General features: G+C 41.2%; 1 protein-coding gene across 2 annotated transcripts in view; it reads left to right on the top strand.

Annotated features, from left to right (window-relative positions):
* Nucleotides 1-33: 33 nt before the first annotated feature.
* Nucleotides 34-23,271, top strand: part of STXBP4 (syntaxin binding protein 4) — a 174,272-nt gene continuing 151,034 nt past the window's right edge. Inside the window, exons 1-4 of one of the 2 annotated variants that reach the window (XM_055133882.1) lie at nt 8,017-8,099; nt 8,884-8,958; nt 9,411-9,532; nt 15,177-15,309. In XM_055133882.1, coding sequence (XP_054989857.1) covers nt 9,489-9,532; nt 15,177-15,309 — 177 coding nt within the window. In that variant the 5' untranslated portion in view covers nt 8,017-8,099; nt 8,884-8,958; nt 9,411-9,488. Of the gene's footprint in view, nt 98-8,016; nt 8,100-8,883; nt 8,959-9,410; nt 9,533-15,176; nt 15,310-23,271 lie in introns of those variants that run through there. The other variant, XM_055133881.1, reaches the window with a different exon arrangement.

Below are 23,271 nucleotides of genomic sequence, written 5' to 3'. Positions count from 1 at the left end.
CCCGAGAGCCCGCCGCCGCTGCCCGGGCAACCCGGCTCCCGTGGGGCCGCCGCACTTAAAAGAGTCGGGCTACGGCGGCCGGGTTGCCGGGTTGCGGGTAAGTTCGCGTTTTTTTTTTTCCGTGGAGTTGCTTGGCTTTTTTTTTTTTTCGCCCCTCTTTATGGCCGTTCTTCCCACTTTGCTTTCGTCCCGTGCCGAATTTTCTTTTTTTTAGTATATGCGCGGGGTGCGAGTTCCTATCCGCCTGAACCCCTCCCAGCCTTTGTCTACACTGGGAAAAGGAAAGCGCACCCCCCTGCGATCTTTCCCTGGGGATGCCCTCTCTGACCGGGCCGTAGCATCGCCTCTCCCAGAAAGCCTCTCCAGGTTTAGCCACAATCCACGGGAGAGCTCCCAGCCCCTACATGTATGTTTCACCCCCTGGGACTTAGGGGTGTGGCGAGGCTGCTCCCCTGCACCCCTCCCTTAACCTCACCCTTAGCCCAGTGCAAGTGACCGCGGCGGTGTCGCGGGACAAGAGTTGTCCCACTGCAGATTGTTTAGGGGAGAAGGATGACTTAAGGTGGGAGCGGGGAGGCGGCGGGGGTTGTTCGTCTCGGCCAGCAGAGACCCTTCTCTCGGTTCCCCTGGGCGAGCAGCGAGGACCCCGGGGTCGGTTGGTGGAAGGAGCTGGGCAAGCCAGTGGCTCAGCTCCGATGCGGAGAGGTTCGATATTCGATTGCCCTTACGACGGTTGACTTCTCTCTGGATGCTTTGCCGAATGGGAATCGTACTAGTGAGTGGGATCCTGCCTGCGGAGCGGCTTTCGCGTCGCCTGGAGCAAAGTTTTAGCAGTTGGCAGGCTTGATTGTAATGTGCAACGCCGTCTAGTGTCTACCCACTTCTCATCCCAAGGACCCTGAAGGCCCGGGAAGTTAGATGCATTTGTTTATTGCACTGCAGCTGCGGGGCAGGTGCTGGTCCTATCACTAACACTGAGAGCACAAGGGAAGGTCAAAGTCAGTTAGTGTGTGCCTGTATTTTCTAACGGAGAGGCACCGGAGGCAACAAGTTACTGACACTTTGCAGTGAAAGGGAATTTAAGTCAATTAGCACAATGAAGGCAGTGTAAATGGATAGTGTGATTAAAACGGGAGTAGGGGTAGGGCAGTAAAAAGAAGTTAGGTGATGTTTTTTGTTTGCTTGGGGTCACACCCCTCAATGCTCAGAGCTTACTCCTCCTGGCTCTGTGCTCAGGAATTGCTCAGAAGGGATTGGGAGGCAGGGGGGACTATGCAGGGTGCCGGGAAATCAAACCCAGGTCTGCGGTGTGCAAGGGAAGCCCAAGTTAGGTGACGTTTGAACCTGACAATTCTAGCGTCAAATGACATTTGAGCCTCCTGTGAATGATGAGGAGGACCTGCCTCCACATTGATTATTCCAAGAGCAAGGAAGGAGAGGCAAGAAAGAATTAGAGATACCATCGAAGGAGGAAAAGGAGGCCAGTGTCTTCCCAGCAGCTAGAGCAAGTAAAGGGGATTAAAACAGGCAAGCGGGATAGTCCAGAGCCTTTTAAGTCCTTATCAACACAGACTTGGATTTGATTCAAAAAACAATAGGGCTGGGGACATTGATGGTGGGAAATCCACACTGGTGAAGGGACAGTTATAGGAACATTGCATGACTGAAACCCAATCATAAACAACTTTGTGTTCAATAAATGATGAATACATATTTATTGATTATTGTATTCAATAAATGATAGACAATGATTCAATTAAAAATTATAATTTTTTAAAAGAAAAATATTAAAACACTGATGGGTTTGATCGTAGATTTTATGTCTTTTTTTTGGGGGGGGGGTTGTGTGGTGGGGAGTGAGGGAGGGGTGGTTGGATCTCTCCTGGCAATGTTCAGGGTTTACAAAACAACAACAGCAGTATCAAAGCAATGGAAGCTCTTGGAGATTTCAAGATATCAATGAAATGGTAACGATTTCACATGTCTTTAGATTGTGGAGAATGAATTGAAGGGATGACAGCAAATATGGAAATAGAACAGTTAGGTCATTGCAATAGAGCAGGGAATGATAATGCTCACCTTGATTGAGTAATTGAGTAACTTGTGGTCCCAGCGTCAGAAAGAAGTGTTTGTATTATTTTATGAGAATGTCTGAAATTTCTTTTCATCTTCAACTGCCTTATCTATCTCTGTGTTTATGTTGTCAGTTTGTTTTTTTCTGGACATTTGAGCAGAAAAAAATCTCTCTCTCTCTCCCTCTCTCTCTCTCTCTCTCTCTCTGTGTCTCTCTTTCTCACACAAGGACATTGTACAAGTCTTTCACATTAATGCTCACTTTACCATCAAGATAGCCCAGTGATGGAGACAGTACTGGTATTGTTCTTCTCATTTAACAGGTGAGGATAGCAAGTCTCAACAGTTTACTCATGAGTTCTATAGTTCGTAAATGATTTGGATTATGATTTTTTACCTTAATTTTTATGAAACTGTGGATTTTTCTAAGTTGTTCATAATAAAGTTGTTTCAGGCTTGCAGTGATCCAACACCAATCCCTTCACCAATGTGCCCAGGTTCCCTGTCACCCCCAAGCCTTGCTCCCTTGGCAGGCATATAACAAATATATTTCTTATTGCTTGCTCCAACAAAAGAAATTTGTTGGAATTAAATGAGTCAAAGAAATGAAAATGGAATTATGAAAAAATAAACTAGAAGTCAATTTGTGATTGATTGCTAGATGATTTTAACCTATGTAAATAAATGAATTTAAATAATTTAATATGATATAATAACTATTCTCATATACCTAAATATATTTTCAATTCTGCATCTAAAATTTATTGTACTAAATTTTGTTCTGTATGCACAAATAAATATTATTGCGGTAATTCTCATGTCTTTCCTGTCTTAAATAAAACGTTTTCTAGTTCAAAAATGATTTGTATCGTTATTAGCCTTTGACTTAAAATCCCAGCACCCAACCATTCTTGCTACTTGCCCTACCCACTTCACAATTCCAGTGAAATAGAAATGAATTTAAGTTTAGATCAAAGCTAATTTTTCATGATATGGGCTGCATATCCCTTCTCATCTCAGCTTGTATATAAATTCAGAATTTTGTATTACCTCTGTTGGGTGTTCAGAGAAGTGACTAAGCAAGTTAGGGGAATTCTGTGATCCCGCTTAAAGTTGTGTGAATAACAATCAGGGTAACTGTGATGATAGCAAGTTGAAAAACAACACGGAAAGGTCAACTTGCAACTCGGAGCCACTGAAGCACAGAGCAAAGCAAAGCAGCATTATCAGATCGGGCATAATGGCTTGGAAGGGAAGAGTGGTGGCAGCCTTTGAATGGGCACACACACAGTTATGGAAAGCAGTGGCAGAGAAGAGTTGTGAGGAGTTAAAGAAACCCACAGAAAGTTCTGGAAGCCCATACAAAAGCATCTTATGTCACATATCTCTTTATTTCCGAGTGAACAGTGTCCTCTTCACTTTAGAGAATGGTTCTACCTCTGTTCACATCCTGAGCTAATCCAAGGAATCGTACCATACTAAATTTATTTGATTAAATCACAATAAGTACCAACATTGCTAGTCAAATACTCAGAGGGCTTTTTCGTTTTTTGTTTTGGGGTCACACCTGGCAATGCTCAGGCTTACTCCTGGCTTTGTGCTCAGGGATCACTCCTGGTAGTGCAGAGGATCTAAACCAATCTGGTGCATGCAAAACAAGCAATTTACCCGCTGTACTGTCTAATTTACCCACTGTACTGTCTAAAGGGTGTCTTTTAAAGTAAGAAATTAGTTGGCAATATTTACTTTTTTGGTTTTTAGTATTAATTTGACACTGTTTCCCCTGCTTCTAAGACTCAAAGAAAGTTACATTGAGTTTTTATTGGTGGTCCGGAGGGTGTTTTATAAAAAAGTTGTGTGACTGGTAAACTAGCATATTAAAAGAGCTCTATAATGTATCATCTCCAAGTGGCTAGGGAAGCCCAAGCAGTTCTCCCCCTCGCCACCCAGGTTGGGGGACCTCAGGCCGCTCACCCAGCCAGGGCGGCCCATGCCATGGGGCAGACGGAGGAGGAAACGAGGAGCAAGCCGGGTTTGTTGATCAGTTGCCATTTATTCTATTCTCCCCACGCGCCTGTTGTAGTCTCTGAGCCCCCATTCTAGCCTCACACTGTCCCTCATTCCCTTCTTCTCCTGTCTCTCCCATTCATCTCTCCGCGCTCCATCTAGCTCCCTGCTCTCTCTCCTAACTCCTCCAAGCACTCTGGGCCGACTACACCCAGTCTGATAGCAAAATCAATATAAGAAATGGCTGCCTGGGGCTGGATCAATAGCACAGCAGGTAGGGCATTTGCCTTGCACACAGCCGACCTGGGTTCGATTCCCAGCATCCCATAGGGTCCCCTGAGCACCGCCAGGGGTGATTCCTGAGTGCAGAGCCTGGAGTAACCCCTGTGCATCGCCAAGTGTGACCCAAAAAGCAAAAAAAAAAAAAAAAAAAAGAAAGAAAGAAAGAAATGGCTGCCTATCAGGCTCAAGGAAGCAAACACCACCTAGGGGTGTTCCTCTTCTCCTTAGTCCAATAACTTAATTAACATGCTAATTAACATCGTAATATTATTTATTTTTGTAAGAGATACATTGAGGCTTGTAGGGCAGCTCAGCTCTCCTGGGAGCATCTTACTACAGTGCTCAGGCCAGATTAATCATTCCTAACCCTAGCAGGGTCTGAATCTAGTTATTACTTTTTGGACCATGACAGAATTTGTCCATGACCAAGCTCTTAACTTATATTTAAGCATTATGGCACTTCGACTAGGTCCATCTCGATGCCAGGGTGGCATATAGCCCACCGCTTTCCCTGGGTCCATCCAGTCCCTCATCAGGACCCTGATTTTGGGGATGCTAGGAAGTTAGGGCAACTAAGGCTTAAGTCGAGAGAACAGATGCCCAGGAGGTAAATATCACTGAGAGTCCATTAATTCCCAAGTTATAAAAGCATAGCATTAACTGTCTTTTTGTGCCCATACAAAAAAGGACATTGCTCTGAATTAACTATGCAAAGGATTAAGGAGAAAAGAAAAACAATATTGACAAGTCATCATCAACAGAGCACAAGGAAAGAAGTTACAAATAAGCACAAAGGAATGGGAGCACTGTGATGGGAGTTACCCAATAAACCTAAGCTTCCTGTGGCAAGGTGAAAAAGACAAACCCATGTTATTCTAAATCATAGCATCTTTTCAGAAAAGATCACATATTCTACCCTAGCTTCTTAAAGTGTGGATTGAGCCTCCATATGGGTTCATGTAAATTGAAAGTGTTTCCATAATTTGAAATTATGTTTGACATAATTTCTTTATGATTATTTTTGGTAAGTGATTTATATACCTATATTTATATATATAGAGGCATCACATAAAAATTTCTTGGTTAAAAGGGTTCTCAAGTGGTAAAAATTTAAGAATTTGCACTATACAAATAGTTCCAGTCATGCAAAACCATTTTTTAGTGTCATCTTAACTGAGAAGAATCCTGTTCAACATGCTTCCTCTGAGATGGTTTGGACTAAGATAACTTTATTTTTCATTTCCTTTTTTCTTCTATAATAGCTTCATCTTACTCTTTAATTTCTAGGCAAAGCATTTCTGGATTCTGTGGAGTAGTAAATCCTAAGCGTTGTTTTCATAAAAATCCCAAACATAAAAATCTCTAGAACCTCATATACAAATTACCAGTAACTCCTTTGGCCTGTCTTACACCCTGGCTTCTCCAAAAGCCTCTAGAACTGTGGCTTTGTCTGGAGCCACAGTGGTGGCCATGACGGTGGCACCTGGGATCATGGCTTGTGGGTGGGAGGAAGAGGTGGGTGTTGGGCTATCCAGGCAGTGCTTAGGGCTTACTCCTGGCTCTCTGTTTAGGGATCACTCTGGTCAGTTCTGGAGCTCAAACCGGGTTCAGCAACATGCGAGGCAAGCACCTTACCCCCTGTGCTATCTCTTCGGCTCCAATATGTTTTGCAGTTTTAGCTCTCCTCCAGCACTTCGGACATTATCCAGCATGTTAGATAGATAAAATAATTCAAGCACTTAAATTTCACTTTTTAAAATAGAAATGTTTTAAAGGTCTTAATTATGACATAGCTGGAATACATTATAGAGTTCCATAATGATGCATCCATTAGACTTGGATAGTTTTTGTAACTCAGGGTCCCCAAGCCTCATTATAACAAATAACCACTAGTTGTGATCTAATTCACTTTGATTCTGTATTAAAGACCATTCAGGGCCAGAGACAGGAGGCAAAGTGCTTGCCTTGAGTGTGGCTGACCCCCAATTGAAATCCCAGACACCCCATTTGGGCCTCCAGCACCACCAGGTGCAGTCCTGAGCACTGCTGGGTATAGTTCAAAAATTAAATACAAATCAAGACCTTATTTTTTTTTACATCCCCCTTAATCCACACTGCACACCTTTGAGGTAGGTATTACTATCCCTACCTTAATATTGGGCTGCAGTGATAACACAGCACTAGGACATTTGCCTTGCACGCGACCGATCCAGGTTCGGTTCCTCCGCCCCTCTTGGAGAGCCCAGCAAGCTACCGAGAGTATTCCACCCGCACAACAGAGCCTGGCAAGCTACCCGTGGCATAGTTGATATGCCAAAATCAGTAACAACAAGTCTCACAATGGAGATGTTACTCGTGCCCGCTCGAGCAAATCGATGAACAATGGGACGACACTGCTATGTGCTACTTTAATATTAAGAAATAGTTAAGTTTCCTAAGCAAATACAAAATTTGCTATTTGAATTCAGCTTTTTGAAATTTTGTTCTAATGCATTTTCCAGGGTATTAAGTAAGGTAAGTAAACATGAAATACTTGGCACAGTATGGGACACATGGTGCCAATAAATTGTAATTGCTGTTCTTAGCATCAAAACTTCTCCCTTGAAGTTTGAGACCCCTCCGTGCACTGCTAAGGCAATCAGTGATAAACATGCAATGAAAACATTTTTAGAATTAAGCTCTCTTCATGACTATTTCAGTCTGTGGACAATTGTAGTGGCTCTTGACTATGAGTCCTCACTTTCCCCATGCCTTGAATCTATATCTCTCCTTCCCCACCTCGTTCCCCAAGGGATTCTGAGAAACCTTCTAGCTACTTGACCTTTAACTTTTGCTGCTGATATTGGTGCTGGTTGATGGGTCTCTGTTGCTGTTTATGTGTACTTTCTGCTATAGTAGGGGTTCTAAAAGTTCGAGTTGAATGCCCTGGTCAGTCTAAATAAGCAGCCTAGGCAATTGGTCCGAGTGCTGGAAGGTATGGTTTGCATGTGGGAGGCCTAGGTTTGATCACCAGCATTTCTTGCCCCTCCTACATCCCCCTACACTGGCCACTGAGTATGGGCCAAAAAATAAAAAAGTAAACAGACAAACATAGGGGCTGCAGAGATAGTCCAGTAGTTAAAGTACTTGTCTTGTACCCAGCTCATCTGGGTTCAATCTCTAGCACTCCATATAGTCCTCCAATCCCCTCCAGGAGTGATCTCTGAGCACAGAGCCAGGAGTTAGCCTGAGCACCACCTAGGTGGGGGCCAAAACAAAACAAAATAAATAAACATAAATAAATTTGTTGGGCTGGAGCGATAGCACAGTGGGTAGGGCTTTCACCTTGCACGTGGCCGACCCGGGTTCAGTTCTTCCGCCCCTCTCGGAGAGCCTGGCAAGCTACCGAGAGTATCCCACCAGCATAGCAGAGCCTGGCAAGCTACCCGTGGCGTATTCGATATGCCAAAAACAGTAACAACAAATCTCATAATGGAGACATTACTGGTGCCTGTTCGAGCAAATTAATGAGCAACGGAATGACAGTGATACAGTAAAATGAATTTGTTAGGCTCCTAGAAGTTAGTTAGCTCTGGTGTGTGTGTGTGTGTGCGTGTGTGTGTGTGCTTGCGCGCGCACAAGATACATACCTCCCACATCTCCTTGTAGATATTTCCTAGACCCAGAATTTTCCTGTCAGTCTGTTCCCCTGGTGTGCTGAGTTACTGATCGCCCTTCACCTTCTTGAGGAATAGCAGGTGAGATCTTTTTCTCCCAGTACACCATGCACGTACAGTCATTTCCTGTATTTGTGCTTAAAAAAACCGTATATTTTTCTAGCTTTTAGGTCCAATCTTTCTTAATCTATTATTAGTGTGCCATTTGGTTTTGGTTTTGGTTTTGGTTTTTTGTCTTCCAGAAATATTTTGAAATTTTTCACCTGATGGCTCATTCTTTTGTGTTTTGAGCTTGCCCTGTTTGTATTTTAGGGCGCTTTTATTTGTGAGTTCTTTGGAGGGAAAGAAGACACCTGTCACAGTCAAGCTGTTATTTAAGACTGAGAATCAGATTTTTAAAGATTAACTGTTTTTTGGTTTGACTGATTTTTACAACAGACAGCTCACAAGTAGATTAAAACCTGTTGGTAGGTTTCTGCATGCTTATTCTTTTGTAAAAGCATCTGGATAATCAAGATCTACCTACTGTGCCTCTGGGGTCACTGAGACTTGGAGAGGCAGAGAAGCACCAGTTGTAACCAGGTCAATCTGGCCTCGGAGCTCTAAACTCTTAAGCCTCTATTCCGGCTACTTCCAATTTCTCCTTTGTATAGGGAAAGCGCTGGGAGCTCTCAGAGCCCAGTTTCTCTTGAAGAGGCTTGTGCTCCGTGATCTTAGTATTTTTTTTTCAAACTGAATTTTTAAACTTCATATTTCTTTTTTGCAGAGGTGGTAAATTTCCATGCAGACCGTGCCAGTGTTTTTCAGAGCGGAGCGATCCGAGACTGTGAGACACTGGCTATTAGACTTTTCTTTCTTCTCCTAGGAAAGTTTTTCAGACGTTGCAGAGTAATGTGAGTCAGTTTAGCTGAGTCTCTGCAGGGATCCCGCAAGATAGATGGTAAGACAGGGGGGATTTTTTTGTTTTGTTTACCAATGTATTGTTTGTTTTACTACATTCTGGCTACAGTAGCCTATCCTCATGATCACAATGATTTTTTTTCTCAGTCTTTATTATGTAGGTAAGCTTATTTATGATGGGAGTTTTAATACTTACCTAACTTAATTATAGTCTCTATTTCTGCCAGAAAAATGCAGATTTTACAGGGAGAGGTGTGGATAATGATATTCACATAGTCCTAGCGTGCACACTCTCTTTTTCCCTTCTTGCATCTTTACATTTTTCAGGTATCAAGCAATGACTAGATTAGCCCGTCCCCAAATATGCATATCATCTGGTCTCTACACACAATCACATATTGTCTATGTGTCAAGTGTATGTGTAATGGTTTTGTATGAAGTTGAAATTAAATGTGACTGACATGACTTTGTTTTCTGCTTTTACAATCTTAGGAAAATTAGAGTTTCTGGAGTCTTCATCAAGATCTTCATTTACACAGCTGTTAAATCCAAGGCTACTGTGGTGAAACCATGAATAAAACTGCCTCTGTGATATCATCTGATCTGCTCGAAAAGTAAGTTTTAAAAAATTGGGGTGTGTGTTGTGTGTGTGTGTGTTAGGGAGAGTTGGGGGAAATGGGCATCCCAAGCAGTATTCATGGGTGATGAGGTGCTGCTAGATCCCTCATCTAGGTGTTAGGGGCCACCAGGGCCATGCCCAGAAGTTACAGGGTTGGGGAGGGTGTGAGGCTGAGAGGGCATAGTGGTGCTAGGAATAGAACATTGAACTTGGGTCTCCTCATTTCAGTCATACAGGCTAACCCTTTGAGCTTGCCACCCTTTCAAAAGTAATTTTTAAACTTAAGATGTTAAAAAATATCATGTGGGGGCCGGAGCGATAGCACAGCGGGTAGGGCGTTTGCCTTGCACGCGGCCGACCCGGGTTCGATCCCCGGCATCCCATATGGTCCCCTGAGCACTGCCAGGAGTAATTCCTGAGTGCAAAGCCAGGAGTAACCCCTGAGCATCGCTGGGTGTGACCCAAAAAGCAAAAAAAAAAAAAAAAAAAAAAAAAGAAATATCATGTGAAGCATATACAATATTAATGAACCTTTGGCTGAAATTTTTATATAGCTAACTATGGTCCAAAATAGCAGCAATGAGAAAGTTGATCAGAAATTACCTTTCCATATAAACCATTTGGAATTCAATTCTCTTTTCTCATTTTTCAGAGATTGTTTTTCCAAATGTGTTCTGATTCTTTTTAACACCTAAAATGCACTGTAGTAGTAGCACTGTCGTCCCTTTGTCATTGATTTGCTCGAGCGGGCACCAGTAATGTCTCCACTGTGAGACTTGTTGTTACTGTTTTTAGCATATCGAATATGCCACGGGTAGCTTGCCAGGCTCTGCCGTGCGGGCGGGATCCTCTCCGTAGCTTGCCAGGCTCCCCAAGAGGGAAGAAGGAATCGAACCTGGGTCGGCCGCGTGCAAAAAACGCCCTACCTGCTGTGCTGTCGCTCCAGCCCAACACCTAAAATACTTTATGATTTCAGTATAAAATTATATAATGCAAGATTAGTTTTTCCTTAGTAGCAAACCATCCCAAAGAGCCTCAAACCATCATTCATTCCTTCTCAGGATTCTGTGAGTTGGCTGACTTGTTCCTCAGCTCTGCATCAGATGATGTAGGGTGACCTCATTCACATAGCTCAGGTGCTGATCTGGCCGAGCTCTCTTTTGACCTTGCCCCTACTCTTCCAAGAGACTTTTGCATGCTGAGTGGTTTCCCAGTCACCAGAACAGGTGTTTTTCAAACTTTTGTTTCCTTCTTGCTAGCTGAAGCAATTCGAATAGCCAAGTTTACCTCTATCAAATTTAAAAGGTAAAAATTTAAAAGCGGTAAAGACTTTGCTTTAAAAAACAAAATGTGTGTGTATGTGGTGTGAGTGTGTATTTCAGTTTTGGTTCACACCCAGCGGTGTTCAAGGGGCCTCCAAGTTAGGTGCATGCTGACTTGGTATTTGAGGGTCAGAAATCAAGGTCTCAGCAGGCTTGGGGGGACCAAATGGGATGCCAGGGATCAAACTCTGATTGGCTGCATGCAAGGCAAACACCCTACCCACTGTACTATCTCTCTACCCATCCCCCCAACCCAATACTGTGGTTTAATGGGAACAACACTAAAGTAGCATGCCAAGGGATATGTGGATATGGATTTGAAAGGGAAGAACTGATGGCTGTTTTGCAGACATGTAACACATATGCAGTAAAGTTGAGCTTGTGCTTTACTGTATCCACATTTCTCCTGTAATAATCATTCTATTCTTGGTTGGTTTTAGTGTTTCTTTTTGTATAAGCAAACACATAAACATGAATATGTACATATGTTTTTGTATATACACATGATATATGTATATATATATTTCACAGATGTTATGCTGTACAAGTGTTCGCTGTACTGCTCTTCTAGTCTTGGTTATATATTAAATAAGTATCTATCAACCCTTGGCTCCAGCTCCCAGGTCTTTTAAAAGACTTTCTCGTAAGTCTCTTGGAAGAGTAGGGGCAAGGTCAAAAGAGAGCTCGGCCATGGAGGCTTCCTTTGGCTCCAGCTCACAGGTCTTTTCTTGGTGAAGGGTGTGAGGCTACTTAAACTCTGTGCCTCTTTCTTAGAAACTCTGGAAAGCTCCCATCCCCTGGTGCACAAGCCAGGCCCAGTTGTATTGGGATGCAAATAGCTCCATACACAGAGTTCTGTGCCTTGGTGTAATCACTGGTGTAGCATAGACTTTTGTGTATTTACTTCAGGAAAAATCAAGCTCGTCAAAAAAAAATCATAATTGAAACACCAAGGTTCTGGCTAGTAGGAACCACTTACTAGCCTGTTTTCATTTATTTTTTCCGGGGGCAAGGGAGGGGCCAGTACAGAAAATATCCTCGTAAACAGGGCTCAGGAGGCCCAGGAGACATGCCTAGTAATATTCAGCCAATCTGACTTCACAGTTCAGTGCTAGGGCCCATGAAAACAGTGCTGCTCAGCTCCAGTGGTGCTGGGAACTACCAGGTCCACACCTGACTATGCTGTGGGTCCGTGCAGTACCAAGGATCGAGCTCAGGTCTTTGAGCATGCAATGCATATGCCCCAGATCCCTGAGATATCTCCTTGCCCTTTAGCATTTTCTTAACACAAAGTTGTTGTGTGTTATACACACACACACACACACACATATTGCTTTTATCTTGCATTTTAAAAACATCCTGGTGACCATATGAACTTATGAAGAGTTTCTCTGTGCCTTGTTATAACTGCATAGTGTTCCATCATGTGCATGTATCATAGTTTATTCCATCAATATCTTATTAATTCCATCAATATCAATTAATAGACAATTGAATTGTTTGATATATTGTTTTTTTTAATGTAAAACTGCTACTTTTTCAGCCACTGATTAAGCTGACTGAAGTAGACATAAACTCCACATTGCATTTTTTTTATTGAATTATCTGTGAGATGGACAATTACAAAGCTGTTCATGATTTCAGTCACACAGTGATCCAACACCCACCCCTCCATCAGTGTATATTTCCCACCACCAATGTCCCCCATTTCCCCCACACACCATTCCCTAATACCCCCCACCCCCCCACCACCACCTTTCCTCTATTTTTGTGCATAATGGTTTGCAATACAGGTACTAAGAGGTCTTTGTGTTAGTTCAGGGCATTCAGTATTTTTATCGGGACAGTAAGGCTGGAGTAGCTTTTCAACTGGGGGGCAGCTTTGGGGTGTGGATATAACTCCCAAGGCTTCCAGAAGTACAGGGAGGTGGGGAAATGTCACCCAATCTGACCCCGAGAAAGTCTAGAGATTACAGTCACAAAACCCACCTACCGGAATGTTTAGCAGAGTATATCTTGCTGAGGAACGTCCTGGGACAGTGGAGTCAGGCCTGGGGTATGGTGGTGCTTTTGGATTGTGGAAGCAAGTGGCTACTTAGGCCTCTGCTTGGGCATACACCAGACTAACCCACCCCCACTCCGATCTACCCTGGTCTGTTCAGCCATGCTCAGGTCTGAGCTTAACTGAGGCTTTGGTCTCTTTTGAGATTTATTTGTGGGTCTCTGAAGCAAGGCTGATAGAAAAGCTCACATGGTGGTGCTGGAGTTGGTTTGTGGGGGTGCTGTCGGTGCTTCCAGGAATAGAGCGAGGTCGGGGCAGGTAGCCCATCCCAAATCCAGGAAAGCCTGGAATTTCAGTTACAAAACCCCCACATCCAAATTTTGAACAGGTTAACATCTCAGTGAGGTCTGGGGTGAGATGGTGGAGTCTGGCCAGGGGCAGGTGGCGATTTTGGATTGTGGGAGCAAGCATCTGCTGGGGCCTCTGTTTGGGCAGGCACTAGGCACCTCTGTCCAGTTAACCCCGGTCTGCTCAGCCTAGTGCGGGTCCAAGATTAACTGCCACTTTTGATCTCTTTCGAGATTTATTTGTGGGTCTCTGAAGCAAGGCTGAAAAATAGACTCGTATAGCTGAGCCAGAGGTCATTTGCCAGCATCACTCCTACATACCTAACTTTTGGCCACCTAATTTCTCAGGAAATGTGGTCCCAAGTTGTAGGAGTCTGGCCAGAGGCACAGCGGCAATTTTGGGGTATTAGGAAGCTTGAAGGCACCATCAGGCTGCTGATGTACTCACCCTGCAGGTACAGGTTGACCTGCTGGCGGCACCGTACCCTCTGTTTGAAATGTTTGATGATTACTTATAAAATGAATAACCAACCTACGCTTGAGTCATCTCTTTTTTTCTTTTCTTTTCTTTTTTCTTTTCTCCCAGATTATCTTTTGGAAAGGTTCTTGGAAATGAGATTGCTAGATCAAATTGTCTCTGATAAATATAGTATTTTAAGTATATTAAATATAAATATAGTATTTATATACCATGAAGTGTACCGTTCCTTAGCTGCACCAATATACAAGAGAACCTTTTGTCCCATAACCTGGACACAAGAGCATATTATCCAAGTTTTACATTTTTCTTGATCTCATAGGTAAATTAGGAGGATCTCTGCCTAGTTTTATCTTATAATTTTTATCTTGTAATGAACATTGACTGGCAGAACTATTTTTGATAGCAGAAAAGTGATATAATTTTTAAAACTGAAGTAGCACTGGATTTTAATATAAATTTCAGGTCTGTAACTTTATATTTTGACTCATGTTGGCATGGCAACAAGACTAGAACTCTAGTCTTCACCCATCATCATATAGTTGATCTCTGTGCAATTCACCCACACCCCCAATAAGGCAGGTGGTGACCCTTTAAGTCACATCCCTGGACGTTTATTATTTAACTTTAAATATCACATTTTCTTAAAGATGTGGCTAGAATTTTTATGGCAGAAGCTAAGAAAGCTTTTTTTTCCCTAAAAGCTTTTATTATATGTAAGAATTATTTTTTCTACTTTTTTTTGGTGGGTCACACCTGGCGTTGCACAGGGGTTACTCTTGGCTCATACACTCAGGAACCATTCCTGGCGGTGCTCAGGGGACCCTATGGGATGCTGGAAATCGAACCCGGGTCGGCTGCATGCAAGGCAAATGCCCTACCCGCTGTGCTATCGCTCCAGCCCCAATGAATTCTAATCTTTTATTTATTTAATTATTTATTTATTTATTTATTTATCTATCTATCTATCTATCTTTTCGGTTCACACCCGGCGATGCACAGGGGTCACTCCTGGCTTTGCACTCAGGAATCACCCCTGGTGATGCTCAGGGGACCATATGGGATGCTGGGAATCGAACCCGGGTTGGCCAAATGTAAGGCAAACACCCTACCCGCTGTGCTATTGCTCCAGCCCCTAAGAATTATTTTTTCACTCAATCGTTTTGTTTTTATTTATGAATCATACCTGCTGGTGACCAGAGCTTTTTCCTGGCTCCATTGAAAGTAATACTTACATAAATGCTAATATATATCAGCCCTGCTACTGTGATTTCCTTTATGGTTTATTTATTAGTAGAAAAAATTTAAAATATAGCACACAATCTATTTGATTGCTTTTGTTTTCCGGTATTCTTTTCAAATGTAGTTGTTAGTATATACTAAATATTTTGAGTTATGTAGACCCAAGAATGTGATTTAATGTATAATTTAAAGAAAAATAGGTACAGGTCTCTAAGTTAACCTTTGCATGCTGATTTACTTTATCTTAGGGATCCTGCCTTCCAGATGATTACGATTACCAAGGAAACAGGCCTTGGTCTGAAGATCCTGGGAGGAATTAACCGGAATGAAGGTCCCTTCATATATATTCAAGAAATAATTCCTGGAGGAGACTGTCATAAGGTAAAAATGAAAATGATAGATAGCAACATCAATATTCAATTTGTAATAGCAATGGTTTTGTTTTTTCTTGCTTCTTCAGTAAATTTTTAGTTATAAGCACAGCAGGTAGGGCATTTGCCTTGCATGCAGCCGACCCAAGTTTGATTCCTCTGCCCCTCTTGGAGAGCCCGGCAAGCTACCGAGAGAGTTTCCTGCCCACACGGCAAAGCCTGGCAAGCTACCTGTGAGGTATTTGATATGCCAAAAACAGTAACAACAAGTCTCACAATGGAGACCTTACTGGTTCCCACTCGAGCATATTGATGAGCAACGAGATTACAGTGCTACAGTAGTACAGACTATATGTTGGCTGTGATCCTTTCTCAGTGTAAGGCACAGACTTGTACAGACATGTAGGTCCTCAAGGAGCATTAGCCTAACAAAGAATAAGAAATAAATGAGAAATACTATAGCAATAATATTTTGACTTATAACTAAAGGCTGTATATTTTTAATTATATGCTATTCTACTCTCATCCTAAACCTAGTTGAGAGACATATTTATTTGAGTGCATATCATCTTTTCCCTGCTTTGCTTTTGCCTTGTTAGATCACTTAAAGTTGAGCTCAATTCGCTCAATTCATTTAACGCAGAGATTCCCAAACATTCTCGGCCTCTACTCCTTTGACTGCTTGGGGGACCGTACGTGGTGTCAGGGATCATGCTTGGGGTCAGCTTCATGGAAAGCAAGCACCTTGATCCCTTTACTATCTCCCTAACCCTAAGAAAGTATGGTTTAGAAATTAGAAAGTATTAATCTCTTCTTCAGTGTAAGAAATGTGTAGATGGTGAGTTTCTTTTGCTCAGAAAGTGTAGTCTCCCCTATTCCATCTGAAGCTGCTACTGCCCACGGGGCAGTTATAGTGCTCACTTTGGAAAAGACTGATCTAGCAGCTTCTGCATGAAAGGCGGATTAAACTAAATAAATAAAAACTTGGCAATCAAAATCCACTCATTTCTTTTTTTTTTTCATACTGAACATTATTTTATTTTATTTTATTTTTTATTTTTTTATAATTTATTTATTTTTAATTAGAGAATCACCGTGAGGGTACAGTTACAGATTTATACACTTTTGTGCTTATACTTCCTTCATACAAAGTTCGGGAACCCATCCCTTCACCAGTGCCCATTCTCCACCACCCGTAAACCCAGCGTCCCTCCCACCCTCCCCAATCCCATCTCCCCCCCACCCCACCCTGCCACTGTGGCAGGGCATTCCCTTCTGTTCTCTCTCTCTAATTAGCTGTTGTGGTTTGCAATAAAGGTGTTGAGTGGCCGCTGTGCTCAGTCTCTAGCCCTCATTCAGCCCGCAACTCCCTTCCCCCACATGGCCTTCGACTACAATGTAGTTGGTGATCGCTTCTCTGAGTTGCCCTTTCCCCGGAACGTGAGGCCAGCCTCGAAGCCATGGGGTCAACCTCCTGGTACTTATTTCTACAGTTCTTGGGTATTAGTCTCCCACTCTGATATTCTATATACCATAGATGAGTGCAGTCTTTCTATGTCTGTCTCTCTCTTTCTGACTCATTTCACTCAGCATGAAACTTTTCATGCCCATCCACTTAACTACAAAATTCTTGACTTCCTTTTTTCTAACAGCTGCATAGTATTCCATTGTATAGATGTACCAAAGTTTCCTCAACCAGTCATCCGTTTTGGGGCATTCGGGTTTTTTCCAGATTCTGGCTATTGTAAACAGTGCTGCGATGAACATACATGTGCAGATGTTGTTTCGATTGTACTTTTTTGCCTCTCTGGGATATATTCCCAGCAGTGGTATTGCTGGGTCAAATGGGAATTCAATATCTAATTTTTTGAGAATCGTCCAAATTGTTTTCCAGAAAAAATCCACTCATTTCTAAATCATTTTTATTATTGAGTTTATAATTCTATTGAGTTTGTTAACTTTACCACTTAACAGTTACACACATGAGAAATTTCATTTAGAACCACATGAGAAATTAGATTGATGATTGAGACCAGACGGAAGTGTTTGGTAGAGCTGGGCTGGAGTTGGGTCACACCCAGCTATGCTCAAGGCTTACTCCTAATTCTGCTCAAGGATCCCTCCTGGGACTGCTTGGGCGACGATATGGTGGCAGGGATCACACGTGGCCAGGTCAGCTTCATGGAAGGCAAGCACCTTAACCCATGTACTATCTCTCTAGACCCAGGAAAATATATTTTAGAAATTAGAAAATATTACTCTCTTTTTCAACGTAAGAAATATGTATATAGTGAGTTTCTTTCTAGGAACTTCAGGTCCAAATATGCAGTTTAGTTCCAGAAACTTTAGTTAAACTAATACTATACTGGGGCTGGAGATAGTACAGCAGACAGGATGCTTCCTTGCAGGCTGCCCACCTATGTTTGATGATCTCCAAAATCCCATACGGTCCTTGAGCACCACCCAGAGAGAGCATCACCGATGTGACAGAAAAAAAAAAAACCACATTATTTACATTTTCACTTCTCTTGCATTTCATTAGTTATTGCTATTTTACTAATTGCACTATATACGTCTTTTTTGTTGAACTTATACCGGACTAGTCTTTTTTGAGGAGAGATAGGCTATAAACAATTTAATAGACTATTCTATTAATATCTAACTAAATAGAATGAATAAGAACAGATCCAATTATTGTTTAGTTGGGTTTTTAATTGTTGTTCTTATTCTAAGGCGGGAGCAATAGCACAGTGGGTAGGGCATTTGCCTTGCACACAGCCGACCCGGGTTCGCCCCCTGGGAGAGCTTGGCAAGCTACCAAGAGTATCCCGCCCACACGGCAGAGCCTGTCAAGCTACCTGTGGCATATTGGATATGTCAAAAGCAGTAACAACAAGTCTCACAATGGAGACGTTACTGGTGCCCGCTCAAGCAAATCGATAAGCAACAGGGATGACAGTGACAGTGACAGTGTTCTTATTCTAATTGTTTGGTAAATAAGTAATTGTGTTCTTACCTATCCCTGCCACCCTTGATACTTTTAACCTGACCCTGGTCCTAATCCCTAACCCCTAATCCTAACCTAATCACTTTTTCCATCCAACTGTATTCTTTTTTCCTTGTTAGGAAAAACTTAAATTTCATCAATATCTTCTAAAGTAAAATAATTGATTAAATTTTTCAGGTTTGTTGAATGAATAAGGCATATTGTAAAAACCCTTACCTTTATAGAAATGTTATAATGATATAAAGTTTTGACTATTGAATTTAAATTATTAGCCAAATTAGAACATATTTAAGCTAAACTACTCCAACAAAATAACATTTTTTTGGTAAGACTTCAGCTGTTTCAGCAATACTTTAGTTTTAAAGCTGAGAAGTGTGTATGTATATCTGTTTGTGTGCTAAGGTAATTTTAAAATTATACTTGCTATATTGCAGTAAATAATCACAGTACCTATAAAATTAATTTTATTACAATACAGTTTTTACTCACATGAATAACATTTTTAGTGGAAGTGAGAAATTAGTAGGATGTTGCTGAGTGACTCTTTATCTCTGCTATCACTGAATAACAGATCATCACACCCACAATATGCTTTCTATTGCTGGATTTCTTAGAATGGCACTTTTTGAAAGGGTACTACAAAGAGAAACCCAAAGCTAAAAGCAGAATATTGAGAGCAACAAGATTAAAGAAGGAAATTACACACAACGGAAAACTTGTAAGATTCATAGCAGATCCATCAAATGAGACTCTACAAGACAGAAGAGAATGGAGGGATATAGTACACACATTCAATGGGCTGAAACTGTCATCAAGAATACTCTACCTAGTTAGATTATTATTCAGATTTGAAGGAATAGTATAGAGTTTCGGGAATAGGCAACAACTTAGGCAACTCAAATGCTTAAGTTTTACAAGAAGCATTAAAGGAGCTTTTTTAGGTTTTTGTTTGTTTGTTTGTTCTTTTTGGGTCACACCCGGCGATGCACAGGGGTTACTCCTGGCTCTGCACTCAGGAATTACTCCTGGCAGTGCTTAGGGGACCATATGGATTGCTAGGAATCGAACCCGGGTCGACCTCGTGCAAGGCAAACACCCTACCCGCTGTGCTATTGCTCCAGCCCCCTAAGGGAGCTTTTTTAAAAAGCAAGATCAACTCCTCAACATTTGGCATTGAGTATGGCCCTCACTCAAGGCACTCATTGTTGTCCTCTACTAGATTAAAGGTTTGTTTATTACTATACTTCTCAAAGATTTTATGCATTAGCAGTAATGATTTTTTTTGTCAAACACTATATATCTGGTTATGTGCTTTTGTTATATTCACAGAGATTTTTATTGCAATCCTTTATTAATGCAGACACTTTTGCAATATCAATATTTTCTAACATAGAGCCAGTATTCCCTTTTTTGGGATAAAACATATTTTTATATTATGATAAGCCTATTCAGAGTCTCCCCTTAAATTTTTCTTAATTCTCATCACGTAAAATTATTAAATTTTACATTCGTAGGATTTTTCTATTTCATGTAAATCTTAAAATGCATTAGCACAGAATTATTCATAGTATTAATTTTTGAATTTGCATACCTATAAAAATGTAGTTAAAAAAATTATCTTATCAGTTTACCATTGATTTGCAATTCTGTGGAATTCTAGTTTAGCTCTATTCACTTATGTGTGTGGATGTTACCACCACCACAATATAAAACAAAAGAGAGGGAGGGAGGGAAAGAGAGAGAGAGAGAGAGAGAGAGAGAGAGAGAGAGAGAGAGAGAGAGAGAGAGACTGAGAGAGCAAGAGAGAGAAACAGAGAGATCAATCCCAAATATGCTGTTAAAAAAAATATAATAAGGGAACCACAAATTGTCAAAGTCATCAGAATTGAAAATTTTGTCTATAGAATTACTCTCTGAGTGCACATAGCCCTTGGGGGAAATAGTACTTGGGAAACTGGTGGAAGGAAGCAAGCTTTCCGGCTATGGGTATAGTATTGGAATGATGTATCTATAAAAATTAAGAGTAACAATATTGTAAATCCCAGCACCTCAATGTAAATGCTTTAAAATAAAATACACATTTGAAAAAACCCAAACCTGTAGTGAATACTCAAAATGATGTACCACTAGAGAGCAGCATGGAGTTATAAATTTTTTTTTTATTATACCTGTGTCTATTCAATAGAATAGAAACTGTTTCTTTTCAATAGAAGAAAATAGCCAAAGTAGAGCAAAGTGTAGACAAAAGAATCAGAACATGTGCAACACTTATATTTATTTACATGTGAAAGTTATATGAATATTCAAGATGGAGAGTTGTGTGCATCTTTACTCTGCAAATACAAAATGAATGCAATTTTATTTTTAAATGCTTTTTTTTAAAAATGTTTTGAATTTAATATTCTCTGTTTTCTTAAGTGGTTATTCACGTTTGTAAAGTTCTAATTTGCACAAAATGTCTACAAAATATTTCATAGAATTGGAGACAGGTTTATTAGGTTCTTTCCTTACTGTTATTGAACTGAGCTACTATTGATATTTTTGAAATGCTTAAGCACTTTCAAAATGCAGTACAATTTAACACTGTTGTATTCAGGACTAACAGTACAGGAAACCTCAAGCTTATAAATGGATTAGATTCCGTGTATGTTCTCAGACTTAATATGCTTAGCTGCGTCCCCACTCACTCCCCTTCCTGACAGTCAGACACCACTGTGGGCCTCTTTCACGAGGAGGACATTTCTCCTTCCATCTGGGCGCCCTCCTTTTATCCCTCCCTGTGAAAAGCTTTGTTCATTAGAACAAAGCCATGTTCATTTCTTTCATGTCAGTTTCTATGTAGCTTGATCCAAGATTTGGTATAGATTTGCTTTGATCGCAGGAAGGAGGTACAAGCCAGTTTTTCTTCAAGACCGATGAATTTTATTTAGCTGATTCTAAGTTACACATTAAAGCATACACATGTTGTAAACACACATGCACACACATACATAGAACAGATGTGTAGAGCTATATTACCTCTGTGTGTACGTGCAGATAGATGATAGTTTTTTTTCCTTCTGTCTCAGCATCTCTGAAATTGAGATGAATCTTAAATTCAGTATTCTGTTGTAATTAGCAGTATTCTTTTACTAGTGTGTGTAACAGTCTTAAGGTTTGAGGGACTGTGTCTGGTATGCAATTACACACACTCATTCCTCTCTAGAATGCTACCACCCACCTTGCCACTTTACTATCTGATGAACGCTCACATAAACCTCATAGCCAAATCCAAACATAATCTATGCTGTAATTTCCCCCAGCTACCTAAATAGCCTTAATTATTTCTTACTCTTTGTTCCATAAACACTTTTTATTTATTTAATCACAGATTTTGTAGTACAAAATCAGTACATGATTTTGTACTGTCCTTATTTATTCTACTAGATCATTTTTTCTCCTAGTGAAACATATTAACTCAGCCACTCCCAAGTCAAAACGACTGATTCAGTTGGCCAGACTTGACTCTTCATAATGGTTCTGCAGGTATAATTCCACATGCCCAGCAAGCCCACAGTCAATAAATCAGGCCTAAGAAAGAGCCTGAAGAAACTAAGGTGACTGACAGAAATAATAATGACAAAGGGAAAAGAGAGTTATGCTTAGAAAATAAATCCCCGTAGCTTCTACTCTGCTAGCATCCACCTGAAAGGTAAAGTGGGTTACTTTACCTTTCGCTTGGAAGAGGCCTTGGTCTTATCTATCTACCAAGCCTTGTCCCTTGTTCTAGAATGCTCAGCAATCCTGAAAATGGACTTCCTCTGAAAGAAAAAGCCCTGCTTCCATGCTTTGCAAATGATGACTAACCATTAGTATGTCTATCTGTATGAAAGTTGACTTTAGCTACAGAACAGCCTTTGAATTGATCAAATCTAGTATATTAATAATAAGATTTACCATCATTTTATGTAGCGTTGTAGCACTGTCATCCCGTTGTTAATTGATTTGCTCGAGCAGGCATCAGTAACATCTACATTGTGAGACTTGTTACTGTTTTTGGCGTGTCGGATATGCCACGGGTAGCTTGCCAGGCTCTGCTGTGAGGGCAGGATACTCTCGGTGGCTTGCCAGGCTCTCTGAGAGGGATGGAGGAATTGAACCTGGGTCGGCCACATGCAAGGCAAATGCCCTACCCGCTATGCTTTTGCTATTTTATGTAGTAAAAAATAATGCTCACACACACCCAGCATTGTTTAATGGCATTATTTTATGTAGTAAAAAATGCCCCAGTTTGAAGTACATTTTCTGAGAATGCAATGAAGAATTTATATGTTCGAGAGGCACAGTGGATGATGAGGATAGAAAACTTAGGTTGTTGTATTGAGAAGTTTTAGTGAGTTTTAAGTTTTCTACCAGCAATCACTCATTCATCATTTGAGAAATAGTGGGGTTAAATATGCTATAAAGTATGACTGTTCCCTATAATAAATAAGGAACTGTGATTCACGCTGGTTCACTTTAATGCTTACACTGTGCTGATGAATTGTTGTAATGGTATTCCTCCCCCACCCCCCCTTTCCCTTCTCTTTCTCACCGTGTTGTTGCAGTGCCCCATGGTGCTTGCCCAAGAACTGCACTTATTTAGCTGTAGTGCTCATGTACATTCTGGTGTTTTGCTCACTGGGAGCTGCTGGAGTTCTCCCAAACATGCTCCCCCGAATCACACTCCTCGCCTCTGCTCACACATCTTCTCCATTGCAGTACTCTCTGTGGGGTCATGCTGTCCAGCTGCAGAGCTCACACACAACCAGCTATGCTTCAGAGGTTGCACATTCTATTGTGTAGCTCCGAGGAACCCAAACAACAGGCTTGTTGAGACCATGGTTGTTGCATGTGTGTGGCACCAAGGATCCAACTCATGGTTTCTTGCTTGCAGGACTTGTTCTTTATTTTATTTTTTCAATTTTGTTTTATTTTTATAAATAA

Source organism: Sorex araneus, chromosome 3, assembly GCF_027595985.1.
Source record: "Sorex araneus isolate mSorAra2 chromosome 3, mSorAra2.pri, whole genome shotgun sequence".
Lineage (NCBI taxonomy): Eukaryota > Metazoa > Chordata > Mammalia > Eulipotyphla > Soricidae > Sorex > Sorex araneus.
This window is presented reverse-complemented; position numbering and strand designations above follow the sequence as displayed.